The sequence below is a fragment of the Mauremys reevesii genome, linkage group 2, assembly GCF_016161935.1.
Source record: "Mauremys reevesii isolate NIE-2019 linkage group 2, ASM1616193v1, whole genome shotgun sequence".
In the NCBI taxonomy this organism is placed as follows: Eukaryota; Metazoa; Chordata; order Testudines; family Geoemydidae; genus Mauremys; species Mauremys reevesii.
In genome coordinates, this window is record NC_052624.1 from 341996 (window position 1) to 365828 (window position 23833).

The 23833-nt window shown below is 55.3% G+C and overlaps 2 protein-coding genes across 8 annotated transcripts in view; both read left to right on the plus strand.

The window, feature by feature from the left end:
• The first annotated feature begins 1246 nt into the window (after positions 1-1246).
• LOC120399599 (late histone H2B.L4) lies at positions 1247-3028 on the plus strand. The gene is made up of 2 exons (XM_039528033.1): positions 1247-1402; positions 2711-3028. The coding sequence occupies exons 1-2, from the start codon at positions 1283-1285 to the stop codon at positions 2945-2947; spliced, it is 357 nt and encodes a 118-aa protein (XP_039383967.1). The 5' UTR covers positions 1247-1282; the 3' UTR covers positions 2948-3028.
• A 426-nt stretch (positions 3029-3454) lies between these two features.
• IQCA1L (IQ motif containing with AAA domain 1 like) overlaps positions 3455-23833 on the plus strand; it is a 50079-nt gene continuing 29700 nt past the window's right edge. For 6 of the 7 annotated variants that reach the window (XM_039521197.1, XM_039521202.1, XM_039521203.1 and 3 more), the window contains exons 1-4: positions 3455-3524; positions 4129-4456; positions 18204-18323; positions 20206-20394. In XM_039521197.1, coding sequence (XP_039377131.1) covers positions 3514-3524; positions 4129-4456; positions 18204-18323; positions 20206-20394 — 648 coding nt within the window. In that variant the 5' untranslated portion in view covers positions 3455-3513. Of the gene's footprint in view, positions 3525-4128; positions 4473-18203; positions 18324-20205; positions 20395-23833 lie in introns of those variants that run through there. The other variant, XM_039521204.1, reaches the window with a different exon arrangement.

Here is a 23833-nt window from a genome sequence, read left to right on the forward strand (position 1 = left end):
CCATCCACCAGGCTGGACACAGGGCCTGATGCTGATAGACTCCTCTGAGCCCTAGGAACAAGCTCTGACTGACCAACCTCTCCCATCCCCATCAGAGATGGGGTCTGACACTGATGTCTTCTGCTCACTACTAGAGCCAGACTCTCGTGCGCTTCCAACCCCTTTCCCAGCACTGTGCATTGATTGACATTGATTCCTCCAGCCAGGTGCAGATGGGAAGCCAGACGGGGCTGGCAGAAGTGGCACATTCATTAGTGTTTGTTTGGATTTTCCTTTTATGAGATGTCTTTTATGGTTCTTAATCATCTGAAGTAATCTCTTCTCATCTGTGGGACGTTGGATAGAAAGCACCTCAGTCTCTCCTCCATCACATTGGCTGCACAGTCACTCCTCTCTCCTTGATTTAGCTGGGGATTGGTCCTGCTTTGAGCAGGGGGTTGGACTAGATGACCTACTGAGGTCCCTTCCAACCCTGATATTCTATGATTCTCTCTGGGTTAAGACTGCTTTGTACCTGATTTTTACCACTAGTTTGTGGTCACTGATTCATCCCCAGGAGAGCTCCAGAGACCCCCCGCAGCCCTGCATATCCCCCAAGGGTGAAGAGATTCATGCTGAACCAAAGACCAGGGGTGTCCATGGAGGCACTACTGCCATAGAGTTCACCCCAGTCTTTGCAATGTGTCCTCTTTTTGCGAATGGGACATGTCTCCAGAGAGGTGCCTGGGCTAGTTTGGACTGGGGATAGGGTCACGCTGGCTCACATGGGGTCACCTCACTGCGATTGTTCAGTTACAGAGTCAATGTTTCCTTCTTGCTGCACACACACTTTGCCTCCAGCTGGTTCCAGCAGCTCTTGGGGGAAGTTGGTCAGTCCCTCTTTTATGATTTGCAATCTTCCCACCAAGCAGGGGTAGATTTAGGAAACAACTCTCCAACACCCAATGACGACCTATACTGGGTCTATTGGGGACAAACCCGCAATCTTTGGCCCTATGCTGGGTTGGTGGAACCTGGCTTTCTGTGTGGGGCTCAGGGGTCTGCCTTTCTTAGACTTTGGCAGTTTGCCAGGCCAATACAATTTCATTGAACCAAATTAGTTTCCTCTGAGTTCCTCTCTGGGCTGGTGGGGCTCTCACCCAAGGAAGAATTGCTGGCTGGATCCACTCCGGGGAGCTCCTCCCCTCCTTAGTGGCCTCACCTGTGGCAGGTGATACCCTCATTATAAAGCTATCCCTAGTGGTTTACAGCCTGGCTTGTGGTGCCTGGAGGGGTATCAAGAATGAGTGCAGAAGCTGGGAAGAAACGAGGCCGAGGCCCTGTCTCTGGGGACAAGAAATCTAAGCGGAAGGTGAAGAGGAGGGAGACCTACTCAGTCTATATCTACAAAGTGCTGAAACAGGTGAGTGAAGGGCTTATCCTACCTGGCTACTCTAATCAATTCTAGCTGTTATGTTGTTACCCCTGCAGGTGGGGTGGGATTCCCAGAAGGAGACTAGGTGTGTGTGCTCAGAAGCAGATACACACATGTTAACACACAATGTGTGTGTGACTTCAGCCTCCTTAGGTCTCTGGGTGTTATGAGCTGAGGAGGGGCATAGGGTCTGCAAGACCCTATGGGATAGCCCATCCTAACCCTCACCTGGGACCTAGGACAGGATTGCTGCTAGCAGCCCCTCCCCCAGGATTTTATCTCTAGCACTGGTGCTACCACCCCTTCTATATGCAAAGATTCCTGGTCTGGCTCTATCACCCTTTGACCAATGCCTCTCTGGTGTCTTCACACACACACTCTACTACCTTCTGGGCTTAGTCATCTTTTGTCAATTACACATGTTCCTTGGGCAGTCCATTAGCTCCTCCTGTCAGTCAGTAGCTCTGAAATCAATGGGCACCAGACAAATGCAGGGTTCCTGTGTTGTCTTCCCAGAGCCCTAATGACAAGGGCTGTCCCTCCCCCACTCTGGGATGTGAGATGCACATACCACCAGGGTGGGATGCACCAGTGCTGGGGCTCTTGAGCAGCCTAGAAAAAGTCTCTACATAAAGTTGGGGGAGGGAGTTGACAGCTGCTATGGCCCTGCTGGGCTCCCATGGCAAAGTCCTGCTTGATGGCTCTGTTCCCTAGCTCTGTGGCCTGGTGCAGAGTGGACTGGGGGAAGTGGGTGGTAGCTGAGGGCTCCCCTCCTCAATATCGAGTGGGGTTGTGCTGATATCTGTGAGATGAGTGCTCTATTGCTCACCCCCTGAGCAGGGGGTTGCACTGTGTGCCGTCTATAGGAAAACACTAGTGTACCCCACCATCACTACCTGCTGTCTCCATTCCCAAGAAGGGTGAGCTCTGGGGCAGAGACTGCCTGCCGCACCCAGCACTTCAGGGCCTCATATTGATATTCCTGTAATGCTGATCAAAGACAACAGGCTGGGACTGGCCTACTGCCACTCCCTGGAGTTGTCTTGGCTTATGACAAATCTGGCTGGAGGCAGGAGTGGTGCCCTCCTTAGGTTCACAGGCCCTTATTTCTTCTCCTGCCAGCTGCCTTCACGGGTCCAGAAATGCCCCTTCTGCCTGCTGCGTGCCATGCTCCCATGCTGTCAGTCCCTTTCCTGCAGCTCCCCTGGTGCAGGGGAAGGGACCAAGGCAGGCGCAGGGGTGGGATGGGATGGGGGCAGCTACCACCCCTCCTCACACTCTTCCCTTTCCTGCCAGGTTCACCCTGACACTGGCATCTCCTCTAAGGCCATGAGCATCATGAACTCCTTTGTGAATGATGTCTTCGAGCGCATTGCCACAGAGGCCTCCCGCCTAGCCCAGTACAACAAGCGCTCCACCATCACCAGCCGCGAGGTGCAGACCGCCGTCCGCCTGCTGCTGCCGGGGGAGCTGGCCAAGCATGCCGTGTCTGAGGGCACCAAAGCAGTCACCAAGTACACCAGCAGCAAGTGACTGCAAAGGCAGCATGGGGTGGGGGGCTGCGGAGCCGATGACTCTGTTCCTACCCACAGGAATAAAACCTACAACCTCTAAGGGGGAGCAGTGACTGTGTGTGTGTGGGGGGGTGTTAAGTGTGACTCAGCCACTGGCCGGTGCTGTCCCTGAACCAAGCCGGCCATGCCCTCCCTGTCCCGGCTGGCGGGGGCTGCAGGTCCATGGGCCAGTGCTAAGCAGGACAAGGTCCCCTCTGACTCCACAAGGGGGGTCCCGGCCATGTGGGTGTGCCCTGCCCAGGCCTGGGCAGCAGGGGGCGTCCCCTGGGGCCAGGCTGTGTGGGGCCAGGGTGCTGCCTGCGGGGGCTCGCTGCCAGCTCGGGCCACCAGCCCGGGCTGGGACTGGGGCTCCCGGGGGCGGGGGACTCTCCACTCCCATGTGTCAGGGCAGCTAGCGAGTGTTCCACTGATCAGGGCTCTTCCCATGGAGACAATGGGGGGGCGGGGTTTGGTCTCCAGGGTGATGGGACAATTCCCCCACGCAGGGCAGCCCCGGGGGGGCAGAGCGGAGCAGGCGTGGGCACAATGTCCAGCCGGTGAGGCCCGGCGTAGGGGGATGGGGAAAAATCTGGGCTGCCCCTTGGTGGGAGAGGCCCTGGGTGTGGTGTGGGGTGGGAGTTAGTGCAGCATGTGGGGCCTGGGCACTGGGGTATTGCGGGTGTCAGCCTGGGGTAATGGGGGGTGTGGGCACTGGGGCAAGGGGAGGTGTGGGCAGTGGGAGGTCGGTGAGGGTCTGAGGTATTGTGGGGCAGGTATCTGCTTGAGGTGGGAGATCAGTACAGCATGGGGGTGTGGGCACTGGGCTGATGGGGTGGAGGTTTGGTGAAGGACAGAAGGAGGCCGTCTGAGTTTGACTTTGAGCTGCTGGAGGGGAGGTGGGTGCTCTAAGCTGGGTTGCTGTTGTGGGCTGGGGGGGGGGGGTCCATACACTGACATGACCCCAAATCACTGAAGCGGTGAATTACACCTGCTGCAGTTCTGTGCAGTCCCCGTGCAAACAGCCCATGGGCCCTGGGGTTGGGGCTTGGCTGCCAGAGCTGTTCCTCTGGAGGGAGGACAATGGGGCAGTTGTGGCCACAGCAGCATAGGCTGTGGCCACATTTCCAGCCCCCTGGCTCTGAGATGTCCTGCTCTCTCTAGCACCTACATGAGGATGTGGCTCGAGTCCCAGGCTGCCCTGAAGGAGCTGCTGGCTCAGGAGCTGCCATCTCAGCCCCCGCGGCCTGAGAAGGACCAGAGGCTGTTTTTCCACATGCTGGCCACCTTGTTCCTGCGCTACACACAGATCCTGCGTTGCCTGGAGACATGCTACGACCAGATGGTGCATCCGCAGAAACGCCGGGTGCTACAGCACATGCTCGATGGGGTGATGGGCCGGGTGCTGGAGCTCAAGAATGAGATGGTGGAAACTGAGCTCTCAGAGTATCACTACATGGACGATGTGCTGCAGGACCTCAAGCTCACCCCAGTGAGAGGGGCCTGGGGTAAAGGGGGGACAGGGCCCTTGGGCTGCAGCATCTTGGCATAAGATGTGCAGTGAGCTGGTCTTGGGATGGGGGATGCTGCATCATAGGGTGGGAATGGGGCCGTGTTGAGGTGTGCTGCCCTAGGGTGGGTGCCCAGTGTTGGGGTGCACTGTACTGGTGTGGGGTGGCAGTGTTGGGTGGGTGCAGGGTGGGGAGGCAAAGGTGCAGTGTTGGAGCACTGAGCTGGCCCTGGGTGAGGGAGGGGCAGTGTCATTGGGGTGGACTCTACTGGCCCCGGGTGGGCAGTGTTGGTGGGGTGCTCTGTACTGACACTGTGTGGGGGTGGCACACTGCTGTTGTGGAATTGCAGTGTCATTGGGGTGTATTGTTCTGGGGTGGGGTCATCTCGGAAACATGCTCCCTCCCCCTACGAAGAGGAAGCATTGTAGGGCAGATACTGACCACAGTGCAGTGTCTGGCTGGGGACACTGCTTCCAACAGTGGTAAAGAATGTGAAGAGAAGATGTTTGAGTCCTAGGACTGTGATACAGTATTAGCAGTCTGGATAATATGCACGAGGAAATGGAATTTCTCACTGATGAGGAGAAATGTTATAATTGGTATGTGTGACAGCTCAAGGATGAGCTGTGTGTGTGATCTCTCCCTGGATGCTCTTTGCACATGACAGGCAATCTGCCAGAATGGAAATCCCAAGGTGACCTCCCTTTAGATTAGGTCACCCCCTGTTTCCACCATCCTGTTATGGTTGCAGGGTGAGCAATGTCTGACCTCTGGAATCTTGAGTGTGCCCCTCAGGTGACTGGTTCTGCTCCCACTCTGTCTCTGGTGGGCGGGGGGGGGGGGGAGGGGTGTGCCTGCAATTCTACCTCTCAGACTGGACCCTGGTGTCACAGACACCTTCTTTCCAACCATGTTGTCATGACTGGCCCAGCTGCAGTTGGTATATGCAAGACAGTCCTCTTGGCGCCTCTGACAGCTGCTTCTGTCTGACATTTGGGGGGGTCCAATTTTGAGTGAGTGGTGTTGCAACCAGGCTTATTGGATTCCAGTGGGTTTGGCTCTCCATGATGGATGAGCAGCTACCTCCTCATGCTGCACTCCTGTGTGCCAGGTCAGGACACCACTTTTCTCTTCAATGTTGCTCACAGTGTGCGGGTACAGGTGGGCAATGGGAGTGAGCAGAGCCACTGGTCAGCCAAAGTCAGGAGGAGCCGCTCTGGCTTGGGAGCAGAGCACTCCTCCATGGGGCTGGGCAGTGAGTGCCTAGCAGTGTGGTGAGCGAGGAGCTGGGGGTGAGTGGGGAATATTAGGGGACTGCAGGGTGAGGGGTGGGGCTGCTATAGAATGAACTGGTGTTTTGGGGTGCTGGAGTTGGGAGCTGTGGACAGTGGGGCTGAAGTGGTGTGGGCTGGGGTGTGCATCAGGGCTGATGAGATGGGGGTGGTGGAGGGTTGCTGAGGTATGTGTGGGGCATTTGGGGGTCTGTGTGGATGGGCTGGGGTATATGTGAGAGGGGGGTGCTTTGCTGAGCAGTCCCTATTCAGCACAGGAGCAGAGCAGGAGTTTATTCTCAGAGCCAATGGGGCCTGGCGTTCTGTTTGCTAGATGCACTGTTTGGGAGGGACAAAGTGTCTATCAAACAAAGCAGCTTAAGAGCAGAGGGACTCCCTCGCCTATTGTCAGATGGCCACAAACCTACTTGTTGTAAATTGTAGTTGCTGCTGTATGCTTTATCTAAAGATGTCAAAGTTATCTAGACTGCAAAGGTGGCATCTCTCCTTGCCAGGTATCAAGTGGATCTTTCATCATGTTACAATATTTTTGCTTCTTTTGGGAAAGCTTAGAAAACTGATTCCTTAATTTTCTGTGATAAACTTGACAGTAAATCAAATGAGAAGTCCATCACTTAATTATGATGTATAGAAAGGTTGATATTATCCATGCCATCTTTCCATCTTTGGCTGTGCCTTGCTACTTTGTTTTAAAGTTCAGCACACAGTTTGATACCACATTAGTAATAAATACCCATAGTGTAAGTCCTCAAACTACGGTTGTGCAGATTTTCAGTTAGATAACATTTTCTGATAAAATGTTAGTTAGCTTTTGAATGTGAGTGTTTTATCTTATGGTGTTAGCACACACAAGTCTCTAAAATCTGTTTTACACATGACAGAATTACCAACATGAGTCCCATCATTTCTGCAGGCCTCCTGCACTATAAAATTTGTCACTGTGACGGGTCTCACCTACAGCTCAGCACCTTTCTCAGGTGAGCCCAGCTGCCTCAGCCACATCCCTAAAGGTCCTGCCTTCCTTATATAGCCTTCTGACAGCTCTGCCTATATCAGAGCTGCTGGGCCCTGCTCACCCCTGAGGCAGGGTTCTTTTCTCTTTAGGCTCTAGCCTTGGAAAAATAGGCCTGTTACCTACCTTCCTTATCCCCCAGCCAGGTTATTTTTCCAGTATCCTGTTCACCCATTTTTCCCTTAAGGACTCTTGGCATTATCACTGGAGATGCATTATCTCTGTCATTGTTTCATTTCCAGCTTGTTCCCCTTTACAGCCTCCTTTGATTCAACTCTATGCAGTCACCCAGAATAATATCCGGTCAGTAGACTGAATTACATATAATCATACAAACAATACAGATTTCTCTGTTCTCCATAGCATTACTGAAACCTGGTGGGACATGTCACATGACTGGGATCTTAAAATCAGCAGCAGAGGCTGCAGGAATGTGCTGGCTGCTGCTTCCCGCAGCTCCCATTGGCTGGGAACAGCAAGCCACGGCCACTGGAAGCTGCAAGGGGCCATGCCTGCAGACGGCCCATGTAGACAAAAAGTTTCATGGCCCGCCAGCCGATTACCCTGAGGGTTGCGTGACGAAGTTTGCCGACCACTGTTGTAGACCATCAAATTAAAATAGAGAACAGGATGTGGCTAAGCGCCTTTCTGTAATGTGTGAGAAGAAAGTGTGGTGTTGTGGGGCACTTTCATTTGGTGGAGGTCGCATGGCCAGTACTAAAACATAGTAGTAGAGTTTCTAAAACTTATAGATCATTTTCTAACACACGTTATAGCCAACACAAAGTAACTCTATCCATTATGCTGGATAGCAATTAATCAATCACTGAACTGGAAGCTCTTGGTTGCCTAGGGACCAGTGATCGTTGACCTGATTGCATTTTTTATAGGCGAACAGAGGACAGTCCTTACCAGTAATGTGTATATACTTGGTGTTTCAAAAGAGGAAAATTGAGTGAAATTGATTGCAAGAGAAAAATTAAACCGGAAAATGTGACAGAAAATTGGAGCTCTTTAAGGAGAGTTTTAGTTGACCAAAAAGCTATGATTCCACAATCAGGAAAGAGGACAACTTTGACTAAAAGTCCATCCTCTTTCAGTGGGGAAGAGAAGGCAGCAATTAGATAAGAAAGCAATATTTAAAAAAATAGAAAATGGGGAATATGTATAGCAATCAATATAAATTAGAAGCTGTGAGGTGTAGAAAATTGATAAGGGAAGCTAAAGACATCAGGGGAAAAATCTGAGAGTGGCAGCTCTAAGGACAATAAGGACTTCTTAAAGTACATTATGAACACAGTTTTCAATAACTATTCTGTATTTGGAAAGAAGCAGGATGGTGTGATCCTATTGCATGAGGATCATGAAATATTTTCCAGTCCATTAGTAACCAAGGAGAGTATTAGACCGGATCTACTAAGGATAAACATTTTTAAATCAGCAGGCCTACATAACTTGATTGTAAGTGGATTAAACACTGGCTAACTGATAAGTCTCAATGTAATTTTAAATGTGGAATTGTCATCAAGCAGGTGTATTTTCAGTGGGTCCTACAGGGATCAGTTTTGGCCCTATGCTATTTAATATTTTGATCAATTACCTAGATGAAAACCAACTCATCACTGATGAGATGACACACAAATTGAGGGAATGGTAAACGAGGAAGATGACAGGTCACTGACAGAGCGATTTAGATCGCTTGGTAAACTGGATGCAAACCAACAATGCAGTTTTTAATACTGCTAAATGTATACATTTAGGAACAAAGAATGTAGGCCATACTTTCAGGATGAGGGGCTATTCTGGAGGTAGTGACCAGGGGCAGCTCCAGGACCCAGCACGCCAAATGTGTGCTTGGGGGGGGGGGGGGTGCTCTGCCGCTCGCCAGGAGGACAGCAGGCAGGGTGCCTTCGGCGGCGTGCCTGCAGAGGGTCCACTGGTCCCGCGGCTCTGGTGGACCTCCTGCAGGCGTGCCTGCGGTGGGTCTGCTGGTCCCGCAGCTTCGGTGGAGCCACGGGACCAGCGGACCCTCCACAGGCATGCCTGTGGGAGGTCCACCGGAGCTGCGGGACCGGTGAGCGGCAGAACACCCCCCGCGGCATGCCGCCGTGCTTGGGGCGGCAAAATGTCTAGAGCCGCCCCTGGTAGTGACTCTAAAAGATTGTTGGGGGAATGGTGGATAATCAGTTGAACATCAGTTATTTTACCTTTGTCTTGGTCACTAGTGTGACCCCTGCTGGAATACTGTGTTCCATTCTGGTGTCCCCAATCCAAGAAGGATGTTGACTAAATTGGAAAGGGTTCAGAGAAGAGCCACATGAATGCTTAAAGGATGCCTTAGACTCAAACTGCTCAATCAGTGTCTCTATTTCTCTTAACAAAGAGAATCCTAGAACCATAGGGTTAGAGGGGACCACAAGGGTCATCAAGTCTAATCCTCGTCCAGGATGGAGGATTTGTTGTCTGACCCATCCAAGACAGGGCTATTCAGCCTCCTTTGGAAAACCTCCAGTGAAGGAGCTTCTACAACCTCTCTAGGAATCTGTTTCATTGTCCTACTGTTCTTGCAGTTAGGAATTTTTTTTCTGAGATTTCATCTAACTCTGTGTGCTGTAGTTTGAACCCATTCTCTCTTGTCCTGCCACTGTGGCAAGACAGAACAACTTTTCTCCATCTTTTTTTTTTTTTTATGGCAGCCTTTCAAATACTTGAAGACTGCTGTCATGTTCCCTCTTAATCTCCTCTTTTTTCCAAACTAAACATACCCAGTTCCTTCAGCCTTTTCTTACAGGGCTGCATTCCATCCCTTTGATCATCCTTGTTGCTCAGCTCTACATCCTTTCTATGTATTGTTGACCAAAATTGGACACAGTCCTCCGGCTGAGGCCTAACCAGTGCCAAGTAAAGCGAAATTATCACCTTCCATGACTTGCAGGCTCTGCCTCTGCTAATGTAACCTAAAACTGCATTTGCTTTTTTTGCAACAGCATCGCAGTGTCGACTCATGTTGAGGTTGTGATCCACGGTGCTGCTGACAAGCCAGTTATCATCCCTCATTTTGTTTTTTCTTCCCTAGGTGTAGTACCTAACATTTGTCTGTTAATGTCATTTTTGTTTATAGCCTAGTTCTCTAATTATCAAGATTCCTTTTGATTTTAGCTCTATGCTCCAAAGTGTTTGCACCCCTCCCTAGCTTTGTCATCTGCAGCTTTGGTCAGTATGTGCTCTATTCCTACATGCAGGTCATTAATAAACGTGTTACTTAACACTGGACCCAGAACAGATCCTTCCAGCAGAGAAGGATGACTTGATTACAATCTAGAAGTATCGACATGGCAAACAAATACTTAATGGGCTCTTCCATTTACTAGAGAAAGATCTAACATGATCCAGGAGTTGGAAGTTGAAGGGAGACTTAAACTAGGACTTATTTCCAGTCTGAACAGTGAAAGTAATTGATTAACCCTTGAAACAAATTGCCAAGAGTTGTGGTGGATTCTCCATCATTGACCATTTTAAAATCTACACTGGATATTTTTCAAAAAAGATCTTCTCTAGGAATTTTGTGGAAGTTCTAAGGCCTGTGTTATATAAGAGGTCAGATTAGATGCTCCACAATGGTCCCTTCTGACCTTGAAATCTATAAACTTGCACCCAACTGTCCTAAAAGAGCTGGCTGAGGAGATCTGGTCCCTGCTGGTGGGAAATCGTGGTGTTGTCTTTTCAGGCTGACCCAGATTTCCCTTTGCAGATGGCTATGGTATTACAGGTGAGCCCTTACTTGAGTCTCCTTCCCCCCCCCCCCCCCCGTCTCACTCGGGATAGCATTGCAATAAGACCAGGGGTTCTTGAACTGGGGGTGTGTGACCCCCCTGTCATGGGGGTGCAAGATGGGGGGGGGGGGAGGTGTCAGCTCTGTGGGGCAGACAGCCATTAGCCCCTCCTTAAATTAACCCCTGTTTTCATTTATAAGGGGCATCACAGTAAGAGGCTTGCTGTGTGAAAGGGGTCACCAATGAACAAGACTAAACAGACCATTAGCTGTTAAAGAGCACCCCCTCGTGAAGGGTTTCATGTATTAACAGATGAACATTTTGTATATATCCTGCACTGGTTCATCCCAGCTGATTGATTGAGGTTGTTCTTAAGCTGGCTAGTGCGTACTTCTACCCAGGCTCTTCCCCAGGAGTTCTCTTGGTTCTGCTTTCTGCCCTTGGTGTTAGGCCTCTTGCCTTTATCAGAGTAAGAGCCTTCTCTGCAGCCAGGGGCCAGGGAGGACTATCTGCTGTGACTCTTCTCCTGGGACAGTGGCTGATCCTCACTGGGGCAGGCTTCTGGCCCCTGACTGGGAGACCCTGGATTGCGATAGGCCCTTTTGGATACCTGCTGACTGCAGCCTCTCTAGGGGGCTCCCCTCTCTAGGAGAACCTTTTACATGATCCTCATTTTGGGGGGGGTTGCTGGAGAGCTCCTCCTCTAGCCCAGTGGATTCACCCAGGGCAAGTCATGTCTGACTAACCTAATTGCCTTCTATGAGGAGTTAACTGGCCCTGTGGATGAGGGGAAAGCAGTGGATGTGTTATTCCTTGACTTTAGCAAAGCTTTTGATACGGTCTCCCACAGTATTCTTGCCAGCAAGGTAAAGAAGTATGGGCTGGATGAATGGACTATAAGGTGGACAGAAAGCTGGCTAGATAATCGGGCTCAACGGGTAGTGATCAATGGCTCCATGTCTAGTTGACAGCCGGTATCAAGCGGAGTGCCCCAAGGGTCAGTCCTGGGGCCGGTTTTGTTCAATATCTTCATTAATGATCTGGAGGATGGTGTGGGCTGCACTCTCAGCAAGTTTGCAGATGACACTAAACTGGGAGGAGTGGTAGATACACTGGACAGTAGGGATAGGATACAGAGGGACTTATACAAATTAGAGGACGGGGCCAAAAGAAACTTGATGAACTTCAACAAGGACAAGTGCAGAGTCCTGCACTTAGGATGGAAGAATCCCATGGACTGCTACAGACTAGGGACCGAGTGCAGAAAAGGACCTAGGGGTTATGGTGGATGAGAAGCTGGATATGAGTCAATAGTGTGCCCTTGTTGCCAAGAAGGCTAATGGCATTTTGGGCTGTATAAGTAGGGGTATTGCCAGCAGATCGAGGGATCTGTTTGGCATTGGTGAGGCCTCATATGGAGAACTGTCGAGTTTTGGGCACTACACTACAAGAAGGATGTGGACAAATTGGAGAGAGTCCAGCGGAGGGCAACAAAAATGATTAGGGGGCTGGAGCACATGACCTAGGAAGAGAGGCTGAGGAAACTGGGATTGTTTAGTCTGCAGAAGAGAAGGAGGAGGGGATTTGAAGCTGCTTTCAACTACCTGAAAGGAGGTTCCAAAGAGGATGGATCTAGACTGTTCTCAGTGGTGGCTGATGACAGAACAAGGAGCAATGGTCTCAAGTTGCAGTGGGGGAGGTTTAGGTTGGATATTAGGAAACACTATTTCACTAGGAGGGTGGTGAAGCACTGGAATGGGCTCCCTAGAGAGGTGGTGGAATCTCCTTCCTTAGAGGTTTTTAAGGTCAGGCTTGACAAAGCCCTGGCTGGGATGATTCTGTTGGGGTTGGTCCAGCTTTGAGCAGGGGGTTGGACTAGATACCTCCTGAGGTCCCTTCCAATCCTGATATTCTGTGAGTGGTTCTCAACCATTCCAGACTGCTGTACCCCCAGTTTCACCTCACTTAAACTACTTGCTTACAAAATGAGACACACATGTCACAGCACCCTCTTGCTGACAAGTTGCTTATTTTCTTATTTTTACCATATAATTATAAAATTGAGTAGAATATAAATATTGTACTTGCAGTTCAGTGGGATACTTGAGCTGTTTTCATGGGTGAGCCTTGGCTGAAGCCTGAGCCCAGAGGGCAGAGCTGAAGCATGTTACTTAGCTTTGCGGTGCCCCCTATGCTATGGGTCCCTGGGCGGTTGTCCTGCTTATCACCTCCTAATGCCAGCCCTGCACTTGTGACCCCCTAACCCCATCTTGTAACCTCCCGCCCTCGTGGCTGCAACCCTCAGGTTGAGAAACCCTGATCTAGGTGAGCTGAGTCCCCCTAGGGGTATGCGTACCTCTGCATGAGAACCACTGCTCTAGGCTCCCTGCCCTGCCCTCTCTTGTGAGCTCCTCTCCACAGAAGCTTCCCTGTCTCCCTTGGGAGGTCCCCTCTCTGAGCTTAGATAACCTTTATGGGTGCTCACTTACTAGGTAGCCGCTTGCCCCAAAGTGGGGCCTTCCTAAGGTGGTCACAGACTGTCTGGCCCCTCATGCCCCATGAAGGGCAGCTGCCCCATGACCCAAGGACATTCCAAGGGGCTGGAGCAGAGCTCCCATTGGCCCTTTTCAAAGAGCGCAAGTAGGCAGGTACTTATCGGCCGGGTCGCCTGACATCAGCCCCAGGCAAAATAATGGAAAAGCTGATAAATGAAAGTATAGGAAAATAATGCCAGTTGTCACAGACTCACAGGCCCTCTGCTCCGTACGGTCCCTGAGAGGACCCCTCCCTTCAGTGCAACAGCCCTTCTCGGGGGTCCACTCACTCTTGGGTGTTAAGCGCTGGGCTCCACCACCTCCTGGAACTGCACCTTTCTGAGCCTCCAGCCTGCCTGTGGCTCATGAGTCCACTTGCTCTGGACCTAGGGTTGCCAACTTTGTTTGGACATATTCCTGGAGATTTAATCACATGATAATCTTTAATTAAAGATTGATCTTTAATTCCTGGAGACTCCAGGCCAATCCTGTAGGGTTGGCAATCCTATCTGGATCCCAGGCACTCCACACTCAGAGGGAGCAATGCCACCCTGATCTCTAGCCTGCAGTGACTCTCTGCCAGTGTAACACGAAAGGGTTTATTAGTTGTTGGGAATACAGCATGGAACAGACCTTGTTAGCACAGAAATCAGGAACCTTCAGCAGCGACCATCGGTGCAGGGGCTGTGTCCAGAGCCCTGGGCTCTGCCTCCCATCTCCTGGTTTTGGACTGAGACTAGTTTCCAGCAGCTCAGTCTCTGACCTCCTGTAGCCCCTCCTCTGTCCTTTGTCCCTTTCCCAGGCAAAAAGGTCACCTGATCTCTCTTCCCAACACCTTGCAGAAGAGGGGGTTGTGACGGTGCTGCCCGTGGGAGCCAGCTGAGGTCACTCAATCAGGGTGAACTGCAAACCAAACGGGGCAGACAAACCCCAAACACTGGTGGTTATTTCAATACTTAGATTTACCAACCAGCACAAATCAGCTTCTCTAGTACCTCACTGGTCACTTAGAAGTCCAAACCCCGCAGTTCCCTTAAAGTGCCCAGCCTCAGGCCTCCATCCAGACACACCTGTCAGATATGATGATGATTCCTAAAAATCTTACTTCATCATATAAAAGAAAAGGTTCTTCCAATCCCAAAGGATCAGCCACATACCCAGGTCCAATTATAACTTAGATCTTATCCAAAATACACGCTATAGCCAATTCTTATTAACTAAGCTAAAATTTATTAAAAAAGAAAAGAGAGAGAGAGTGTTGGTTAAAAGATTAATATACAGACAGACTTGAATTCAATTCTTGAGGTTCAGATACACAGTAGAGATGAGCTTGTAGTTGCCAAAAGTCTTTTTAGAAATAGTCCATAGGTTATAGTCCAATTTCCATATTCAGGGTGGCTCCAGTCAGTGACTGGGGATCTCAATCCTTATGGCTTAAGGTTTCCCCCTCTTGAAACCCAAAGCAGATCTGAGGTGAAGAAGGATCGTGTCCCAGGCTTCTTATACGTTTCCAGCAGCCTTTCGGCCTGAGAAAACAATAGGCTTAACTCCTTCTCCCAAATCTCCTGGCAATTAGCACAGAGTAATTTATCCATTAAACAGTTCAGATACAGGTTACCACAACCTTCAAAGAGACACATAGACAATAACACCATTTCACTCAAGTATTATTACAAATGTTAATATTCCTTTTTTGATCTTTGAATTAAAACTATAGCAATAGACAAGACTTGTTTGCTTACATCACACGATCTGAGCAAACATCTGCCCTTCTACCTCTAACAATGCAGACTTGCATTTTAAAGCTCTATTCATTTACATACCTTCCTAACCAGCCCTTAAGGTTCACCCATGGGTCAGGTCAGTCGGTGAGGTGAGTTAATTAACTCTTTCTGGCCCTGTCACCTTTTAATGAGCTATTATACTCATAACGTCACAGGGGCCATGGACTGCAAGGTTACAGGGTGTCAGCTTTCTCTGTGCAGATGGTACTCACACCTGCCTGTCTCTGCAAGCTCACACACCCTTATCCCACCACCTAGATACTTAAGCAATACTTAAATTAGGGAAAACTGAGGCAGGCACAGTATTCAGAGAAATTAAGAACATTTCCACTTAGTCACATCAGTCAACATATTTTTATGGAAAACAGGTCAGCTCACCAGATCTGGTTTCATTTTCTGAGGAGATTACCAGTTTGGTTGATAACGATATCTGCCTAGAAGTAATACATTTGACTTGTAAGGTGCTAGTACGACATGACGATAAAGCACTATTAACTGGATTAAGAGCTGGCTAACCGACCGATCTCAAAAAGTAGTTATCGGGGGCAGCATTGAGTGGGGGTGTTTCTAGTAGGGTTCTGGAGGGAGCAAGATTCCACTGATCACTGTTAATAAAATTTGTGCTGAAACCAAGCTTGGCAGGGAGCAATAGCGATAGGATAGGAAAGTCACACACAGCAGTCTAGAGTGCTTGGCAAGCTGCAATGTTCCCTCTAATTTTCCCTACATGTGTGACACATCACCTCCATATTGGTGCACATAACAAAATTCATGTTCTGGGGTGGTGCTGAGGGATTATGGGGGGCAGGGCTCAGGGCTGGGGCAGAGGGTTGCAGTGCAGGGGCTGAGGGTTCCGGCTGAGGGTGTGGGCACCAACTTTTTTCTGAGCCCGTGGGTGCTCGTGCCTCCACCCCTGCCCCAAAGTCCCTTCCCTAACTCTGCCCTTCCCTGCCCCTATTGGACCCCTCCCCAAATCCCTGCCCCAGCCCCACCTCCTCCCCCAAGCGCTCCACGTTCCCCTTTCTCCCCCCTCCCTCAAGCTTGCCGCACGAAACAGCTGTTTTGCGGCACAAGCGCTGGGAGGCAGGGGGGAGAAGCAGGACACGGTGGCGTGCTCAGGGGAGGAGGTGGAGGTGAGCTGGGGCTGGGGGACAGGGTGGGGAGCTGCCAGTGGGTGCAGAGCACCCACCAATTTTTCCCTGTGGGTGCTCCAGCCCTGGAGCACCCATAGAGTCGGTGCCTGTGGGCTGGGGCTGGGGATGAGTGTCAGGGTGTGGGGGGATGAGGGCTCTGGCTGTGGGTGTGGGCTCTGGGGTGGGGCTGGGGATGAGCAGTTTGGGGTACAGGTGGGTGTTCTGGGGCTATGGTGGGGAGAGAGGACTCCCCCCAGGTCTCTCTCCCTGCAACAGCACCTGGGCTGGTGGGGGGGTAGAGGTGCCTTTTCCCACCGTGCCAGCTCTGGGGCTGGGGCTGCAGAATAGGCGCCTCTCCCCCATCCGCAGCAGGTCCAGGGCTGGGTTGGGGCAGGGGGCCGGGGGCTGGGTGCCTCTCCCCCTGTCCACAGCAAGTCTGGGGCTGGGTTGGGGGCTGGGGGAGAGATGCCTCTCCCCACCGTGGCAGGTCCAGGGCTGGGGAAGAGGCATCTCTCCTTGCTGCAGTCCTGAGCACCTGCACGGTGCTTGATAGGCTGCTGCGTGCCTGTGCAGCTTAGAGGGGACTTAGAAGTTGGGCCCATTCAAACAAAATCAATTTTAATATAGTCAAATGCAAAGTTATTAATCAAGGAACGCAGGTTGTCACAGAGCCACAGGTTCAGTGCTTTGGAACAGTCCCAGGGAGGACCCCTTCAGGGAGCCAGACCCCCTTAGGGTCACACTCTTTCACTAGGGCAAGCCACTTGGCTTCACTGCCTCCTGGGACTGAACCTCGGAGCCTTCAGCACCCCTGTGTCACGCCGTGAGCGCCCTTCGGTGAGTCCACCTGAGATGGGCACCAAAGGGAGCTATGCACCCCCACCTTCTTAGTCTGCAGGGACTCTCAGCAGTGGTGTAAAAGCAAGAGGGTTTATTAGATGTCTGGAACACAGTGTAGAAAATCCTTAGTTAACCTAGAGAACAGAAAGTTATAGCACAGTCCATCTGGGTCAGTCCTAGAGCTCTCTGACCCCTCGTTAGTCTCAGTCCAGGAGCATCTTCCTCCTTCCAGCAGCCTGCACCTAACAACCTTACCTGGCTCCTCCTTTGTCCTTGTTCCTGGCAAACATTGTCACCTGGCCTTCTTCTTAGCCCTTTGTTCTCCAGCTGGTGACACCCCGCTGGCTTCCTAAGGAAAGTGGGCCATCTATGGTGGTTGCTAGGTGCCAAATGTCTGGGCAATTGGAGTGGCCATAATCTTTTCGGACTCTCCATGGGCTATCTCAGCTATTAGCGATGATCTTCAAAAAGTCAAGGAAGACGGGAGGGATTCCAGAGGATTGGAAAAGGGCAAATCTAGTGCCAATCTCTAAAAAGGGAAATAAGGACAACCTGGGGAATCACAGACCAGTCAGCTTAACTTCAGTACCCGGAAAGATAATGGAGCAAATAATTAAGCAATCAATTTGCAGACATGGGGTTCCCTCTCTTGCTTCCCAGGTTTGGAGGGCAGCTCCAGGGGCACCTTGGGTGCAGGAGGGGGAGGAGTGGGGGACAGCCTGTTCCTGTTGCTCACAGGAGGGGAAGGGAGAGCAGAGTTGCACTGAGCTGCTGGGCTCTTTGCTCCCCTGTGCCGCACAAGACCAGCGAGGGGAGGGGAGAGCAGGGCTGAGTGGTGTGAAGAGGCTGGAGCTTCTTGCATAATGGCAACCCCATTACTAATCATAACACTGTGCAGGTGGCAATAGGGGGGTTGTGAAAGCAGCATCAGGAGCAGTGGCATATCCAGGCTGGGACACTTGGGTGGGGCCCGACTTGCGGTGGGTGGGCAATGACATGGGATGAGGGGGGCAGGAGGAATCGGGGCTGCTTCCCCCACACCCTCTCCAGATGGCCTTGGGGGCAATGGACATGCTGGCCAGGGGCCCCCTGCGGCCCAGGTGCGCACCCGGGGAGCAGGGTCAGGGCTCAGAGGCTTGCCCGGGCGGGTGGAGCGGGGCAAGTGCTGAGGCCAGAGCAGAGCTGGGGCTGTGGGGGTGGGTCTGGATGCTAAGTGGGTGGGCCGTGGCCTACCCATGGCTACACCCCTGGTCAGGAGAGGGAGCTCCTAGTGCGGGGCTGGGTGCAAAGGCTGGGGTGGAGGGGCCCTGAGGCCGGGGCTGATGGCACTAATGGGGAGGCTCCTGTGCTCTTTCCCCAGGCTGACATGGAGGTGCCCATCCCCAGGTACTTTGTGAACCAGAGAGCCAAGGCCCTGAAGGAGCGTCAGCAGGTGCTGTCTGAGATCCTGGCCCGGGTGGAGCCTAGCATGCCCAGTGGGGTGAGTGCCTGCCCTGCGGCTGCCTGTAACAGGGATAATAACCTTCCGGCTGCTCCTTTCTCTGACGAGGGGACTCCCACCTGAAGTACAGGGCTGCACGAGGGGCTGGGGGTGCAGGGCTGTGCTAGGCCCCAGAGGATGGGCGGGGTGGGGTGGCACTCTAGTGGGCGGGGGGGGGAGAGGTCAGGAGAGTGTGCAGAACAGTAACAGGTAAGAGGAGTGGGGTCTGTACCAGGATGGGCATGGGGCGGGAGAGAGGGGTGGGGCCATACCAGGGCCTGTGAGGGGTGCAAGGCAGAAGGGGGAATGAGGATGTTCTAGGGACTGTGGAGGCAGATGCAGGAGTGGGGGCAGGGCTGTATCGGAGCCCATGGGAGAGAGCAGGGCAGAAAGGAGGGGTGGGCCTGTATCAGGCCTGCGGGGGGGGGGAGGGGGAAGGGGAGTGGGAGCTTTGTGAGGCTGGGTGTGGTTCCAGAGGGGAGCAGGGCAGGAAGTGGGGGCTCTACCAGGGCCCTTTAGGGATATGGAGCTGTACCAGGGACCATGGCCTCCGGTCACCGGTGGTTCCCATGTATGAGGTGTCTGGGTCTGGCCCTGGATTGGTTTGACAGGCAATTGTGGGCAAGCCTGGGGAGAGTGCAGCAGGCCCCCCTTGGCTGTTCTCCTTGGCACCCTGGCTGGGGCTGGCTATGGGGCGTGCGGGCTCTGTTCTCCCTGGCACCCTGGCTGGGGCTGGCTATGGGGCGTGCGGGCTCTGTTCTCCCTGGTGCCCTGGCTGGGGCTGGCCATGGGGCATGCAGGCTCCATTCTCCCTGGTGCCCCTGGCTGGGCTGGCCATGGGGCGTGCGGGCTCTGTTCCCCCTGGTGCCCCTGGCTGGGGCTGGCCATGGGGAATGCGGGCTCCATTCTCCCTGGTGCCCCTGGCTGGGGCTGGCCATGGGGCGTGCGGGCTCTGTTCCCCCTGGCACCCTGGCTGGGGCTGGCTATGGGGCGTGCGGGCTCCATTCCCCCTGGCACCCTGGCTGGGGCTGGCCATGGGGCGTGCGGGCTCTGTTCTCCCTGGTGCCCTGGCTGGGGCTGGCTATGGGGCGTGCGGGCTCCATTCCCCCTGGCACCCTGGCTGGGGCTGGCTATGGGGCGTGCGGGCTCTGTTCTCCCTGGTGCCCCTGGCTGGGGCTGGCTATGGGGCGTGCGGGCTCTGTTCCCCCTGGTGCCCCTGGCTGGGGCTGGCTATGGGGCGTGCGGGCTCTGTTCTCCCTGGTGCCCTGGCTGGGGCTGGCCATGGGGCGTGCGGGCTCTGTTCTCCCTGGCACCCTGGCTGGGGCTGGCCATGGGGCATGCGGGCTCCATTCTCCCTGGTGCCCCTGGCTGGGCTGGCTATGGGGCGTGCGGGCTGTTCTCCCTGGTGCCCTGTGGCTGGGGCTGGCTATGGGGCATGCAGGCTCTGTTCTCCCTGGTGCCCTGTGGCTGGGGCTGGCCATGGGGCGTGCAGGCTCTGTTCTCCCTGGTGCCCCTGGCTGGGGCTGGCCATGGGGCATGTGGGCTCTGTTCTCCCTGGTGCCCTGGGGCTGGCTATGGGGCGTGCGGGCTCTGTTCTCCCTGGTGCCCTGTGGCTGGGGCTGGCTATGGGGCGTGCGGGCTCTGTTCTCCCTGGTGCCCCTGGCTGGGGCTGGCTATGGGGCGTGCGGGCTCTGTTCTCCCTGGTGCCCTGTGGCTGGGGCTGGCTATGGGGCGTGCGGGCTCTGTTCTCCCTGGTGCCCTGTGGCTGGGGCTGGCTATGGGGCGTGCAGGCTCTGTTTTTCCTTATGCCATGAGGCTGGGGTTCGCATGGGATGGATCAGGGCACAGATTCCCTAGCCCTCTTTCTGCCCTGCTCCCGCAGCCGTCCCGGCCTGCCATGCTGCGTGACGAGGCTGTGCAGCTGGTGCAGATGGCGGAGCGGATGCGCCAGGGCCGCCTTCGTTCCAAGTTCATGTGGGAGATCCGGCGGGACGAGGAGCGAGAGAGGCGGGCCCGGGAGAGTGGGGCCAAGGAGCTTGACCGTGAGCAGGCTGCTATCTGCATCCAGAAGGTAAGGGGGACATGCCCAGCGCAAAGTGGGGGGTTGCCAGGGGTTCATTTTTTGACTGGAATGCCTGGTCGTAAAGGGACCCTGGCGGTTCCGGTCGGCACTGCCGACGGGGCCGTTAAAGTACGGTTGGCAGTGCAGCGGGGGCTCAGGGCTAAGGCAGGCTCCCTGCCTGCCCTAGCTCCATGTGGCTCCCAGAAGCGGCTGCTAGGTCCTTGCGTCCCCTAGGCGCATCGGCAGCCAGGGAGGCTCCATATGCTGTCCAAGTGCCGGCTCCACAGCTCCCATTGGCCGGGAGCCGTGACCAGTGGGAGCTGCAGGGGAGGTGCCTGCTGGCACAAGGGCAGTGCACAGAGCCTCCCTGGCCACAAATGCGCCTAGGGGCTGCAGGGACCTGGCGGCCGCTTCCTGGGAGCTGTGGTAAGTGCCGGCGGGACCTTGCACCCCAACCCCCTGCCCCAGCCCAGAGTCCCCTTCCACACCCAAACTCCCTCCCGGAACCCGCACCCTGCACCCCTCCACACCCCAACCCTCTGTCCCAGCCTGGAGACCCTGCACCCCAAACCCCTCATTCCTGGTCCCCCCCAAAGCCAACCCACTCAGCCAGAGCCCTCACCTCCCTGCCCCGCCCGGAGCCCTCTCCTGCACCCTGAACCCCTCATTTCTGGCCCCACCTAGAACCCACACCACCAACCCAGAGCCCATACCCCCTGGCACCTCATCCCCCTGCCCTAGCCTGGAGCCCTCTCCCACACCCCAACCCCCTCATCCCCAGCTCCACCCCAGAGCCTGCACCCCCAACCAGAGCCCTCACCCCCCTGCACCCTAACCCTCTGCCTCAGCCCGGTGAAAGTGAGTGAGTGTAGGGGAGAGGGAGGGGGGAATGGAGTGAGCATGGGCGGTGCCTCAGAGAAGGGGTGTGGCCTCGGGACAGGGGTGGGGCAGAGGTGTTCAGTTATGTGTGATTAGAAAGTTGGCAACCCTACCAGAGCGTGGGGGAGGAGGGAACAGGATACCCAGCAAACAGGTGGCTGCTGGGTGCCTGGGGTGCCAGAGGTCAGATCTGAGCAGTGCTCCCTACTGCCTTGTGATTCCCATTTCTCCCTTCTGGGCTCCTGCCACACTCCCTGCTTTCAGTCCCAGGGCTGAGAACATGCTCCCCAGGGGATCTCTCGTGGCTGCAGTTCTGCCTCTGCCCTGGAGGTGGCACTCTTGGACTGCTATGGAGCGTTGCCGGTCCTGGTCAGAGCACTGTATTGCCCGCTGCCCAACGCGGAGCAGCCTTCCCGCTCCCATGCGTGGTTGGGGCCCCACCCTCCATGCCCTGGCTCTCCCAGCAGTCACAGTTTGGCCCCTGGGCCTTGTCGGTTGCCTCTCCTTGGGCTGCTTGCAGGCAGCCTGAGGGCTGGATCCAATCAGGGTGCAGCTGCCCCCAGCAGCACAGCCCATGGATGTGTCCAGTGATGAGCTGCCAAAATATTAACAACCAGTTCCCTCCTCCTCACCCCACGAGGGGATCGTACCCCCCCCGCCCCCTGGGACTCGGGCCCCGGCCCCCAGGAACCCTGCTCCAGCCACCCCCCTTCCCTTTCCCCTAACTGCCCCCTGCCGCCCCATCCAACCCCTCCTCTTATTCCTGATGGCCTCCCGGGACCTCTGCCCCATCCTACCACCCCTTCTCTCTGTCCCGACTGCCCCTGGAATCCCTGCCCCTGACTGCCTCCCACCGCCTCATCCAACCCCTGGTCCTTCCTGACTGCACCCCCAGGACCCTTGCCCCCATTCAATTCCCCTGTTCCCTGCCCTCTGCCGGCCCCGGCCCGAATCCACCCCCCGCCCTCTATCCAACACCCCCTCCCTGCTCCCTGTCCCCCTTACCGTGCTGCCTGGAGATGGGGGCCGCGCCACCCAGAGTCGGGGCTGGGAGCCGCGGGTGCTGGGCTGGAGTTGGGGGCCGGGCCAGAGCCACTGGCCAGCCCGAAATCGGGGGCTGGTCCGCAGTCGGGACTGGGGGCCAGCCCAGAGCCACTGGCCAGGCTAGAGTTGAGGGCTGGGCCAGAGTCGGGGACCGGGGGCTGGCCCGGGGCTGGGGCCCAGCCCAGAGCTGGGGGCCGGAGTCGCTGGCCGGCCCGGAGTCCGGGCAAGGGGCCAGCCCGGAGCCGTGCCGCCCGGCTGGAGTTGGGGTCAGAGCCGGGGGCCGGCTTGGAGTTGGGGTCCGGGTCAGGGCCGGGGGCTGGCCCGGAGCTGCGCCACTCGGCTGGCCGGAGTCGGGGTCGGGGCCGGGGGCCGGCCTGGAGCTGTGCCGCCTGGCCAGAGTTGGGGTCGGGGCCAGGGGCCGGCCCGGAGCCGTGCTGCCCGGCCAGAGTCGGGGTCGGAGCTGGGGGCCGGCCCGGAGCCGCACCCCCCAGTCTGGAGTCAGGGTCGGGGCCTGGGGCCGGCCCGGAGCCACGCCGCCTGGCCAGAGTCGGGGTCGGAACCGGGCTGGGGCCTGGGGCCACGCCGCCCGGCTGGAGTCAGGGTCGGGGCCGGGGGCCGGCCCGGAGCCGCGCCGCCTGGCCAGAGTCGGGGTCGGAGCCGGGGGCTGGCCCCCCCGGCCGGAGTCAGGGTCGGGGCCTGGGGCCACGCCGCCCGGCTGGAGTCAGGGTCGGAGCCGGGGGCCGGCTCGGAGCTGCGCCGCCCGGCCGGAGTCGAGGTCGGGGCCGGGGCCGGGGCTGGGGCCGGGGACGCGTGGCACCTAGAGCCCTCCTTGTGCCCCCTCCGCCCCAGCTCACCTGCAGGAAGCTGCTGCTTCCTTCTCAGCCCTCCCAGGCTTCCCGCGCTAACAGCTGATTGGCGGGAAGCCCGGAGGGGGAGCCTTCAGAGGAGGAGGCAGAGGCAGAGCTGGAGCCAGGTGAGCTGGGGCCGGGGGCAGGGCAGGGCAGGGAGCTGCTGGAGCTTTTGTTAAATTTAAAAGCCCTTTACAACCGGTTCTAAAAGGGTTTCTAAATTTAACAACCGGTTCCCACGAACTGGTGGGAACCGGCTGCAGCTCCCCCCTGGACGTGTCCCTTTCCGGCATGCAGCCCTGTGCTGAGCTGGGCAGGATGGTCATGCTGCACAGCATCCTAGGCCAGTGGTGCCCTGGCCAGGCCGCTGGGCGTGGGGTTCACGCTGCAATGTGGGGGGTGAAGGGGCCTTGGTGCCCTGGGAGCAGCACTGGTGACCTTCCAGAGAACACCGTCCTGGCCACCATGGATGTAGAGGCTCTACACCAACATCCCCCACACTGATGGAATACAAGCTGTCAGGAGCAGTATCCCTGATGATGCCACCGCACAACTGGTTGCTGAGCTCTGTGCCTTTATCCTCACACACAACTATTTCAAATTCGATGACAATATATATCTCCAGATCAGTGGCACCGCTATGGGCACCCGCATGGCCCCACAATATGCCAATATTT

Coding starts and splice junctions, on each gene's coding strand:
- LOC120399599 (XM_039528033.1), top strand. CDS start 1,283: ATGAGTGCAGAAGCTGGGAAGAAACGAGGCCGAGGCCCTGTCTCTGGG. Junction 1,403..2,710: donor TCTACAAAGTGCTGAAACAG/GTGAGTGAAGGG, acceptor CTTTCCTGCCAG/GTTCACCCTGACACTGGCAT.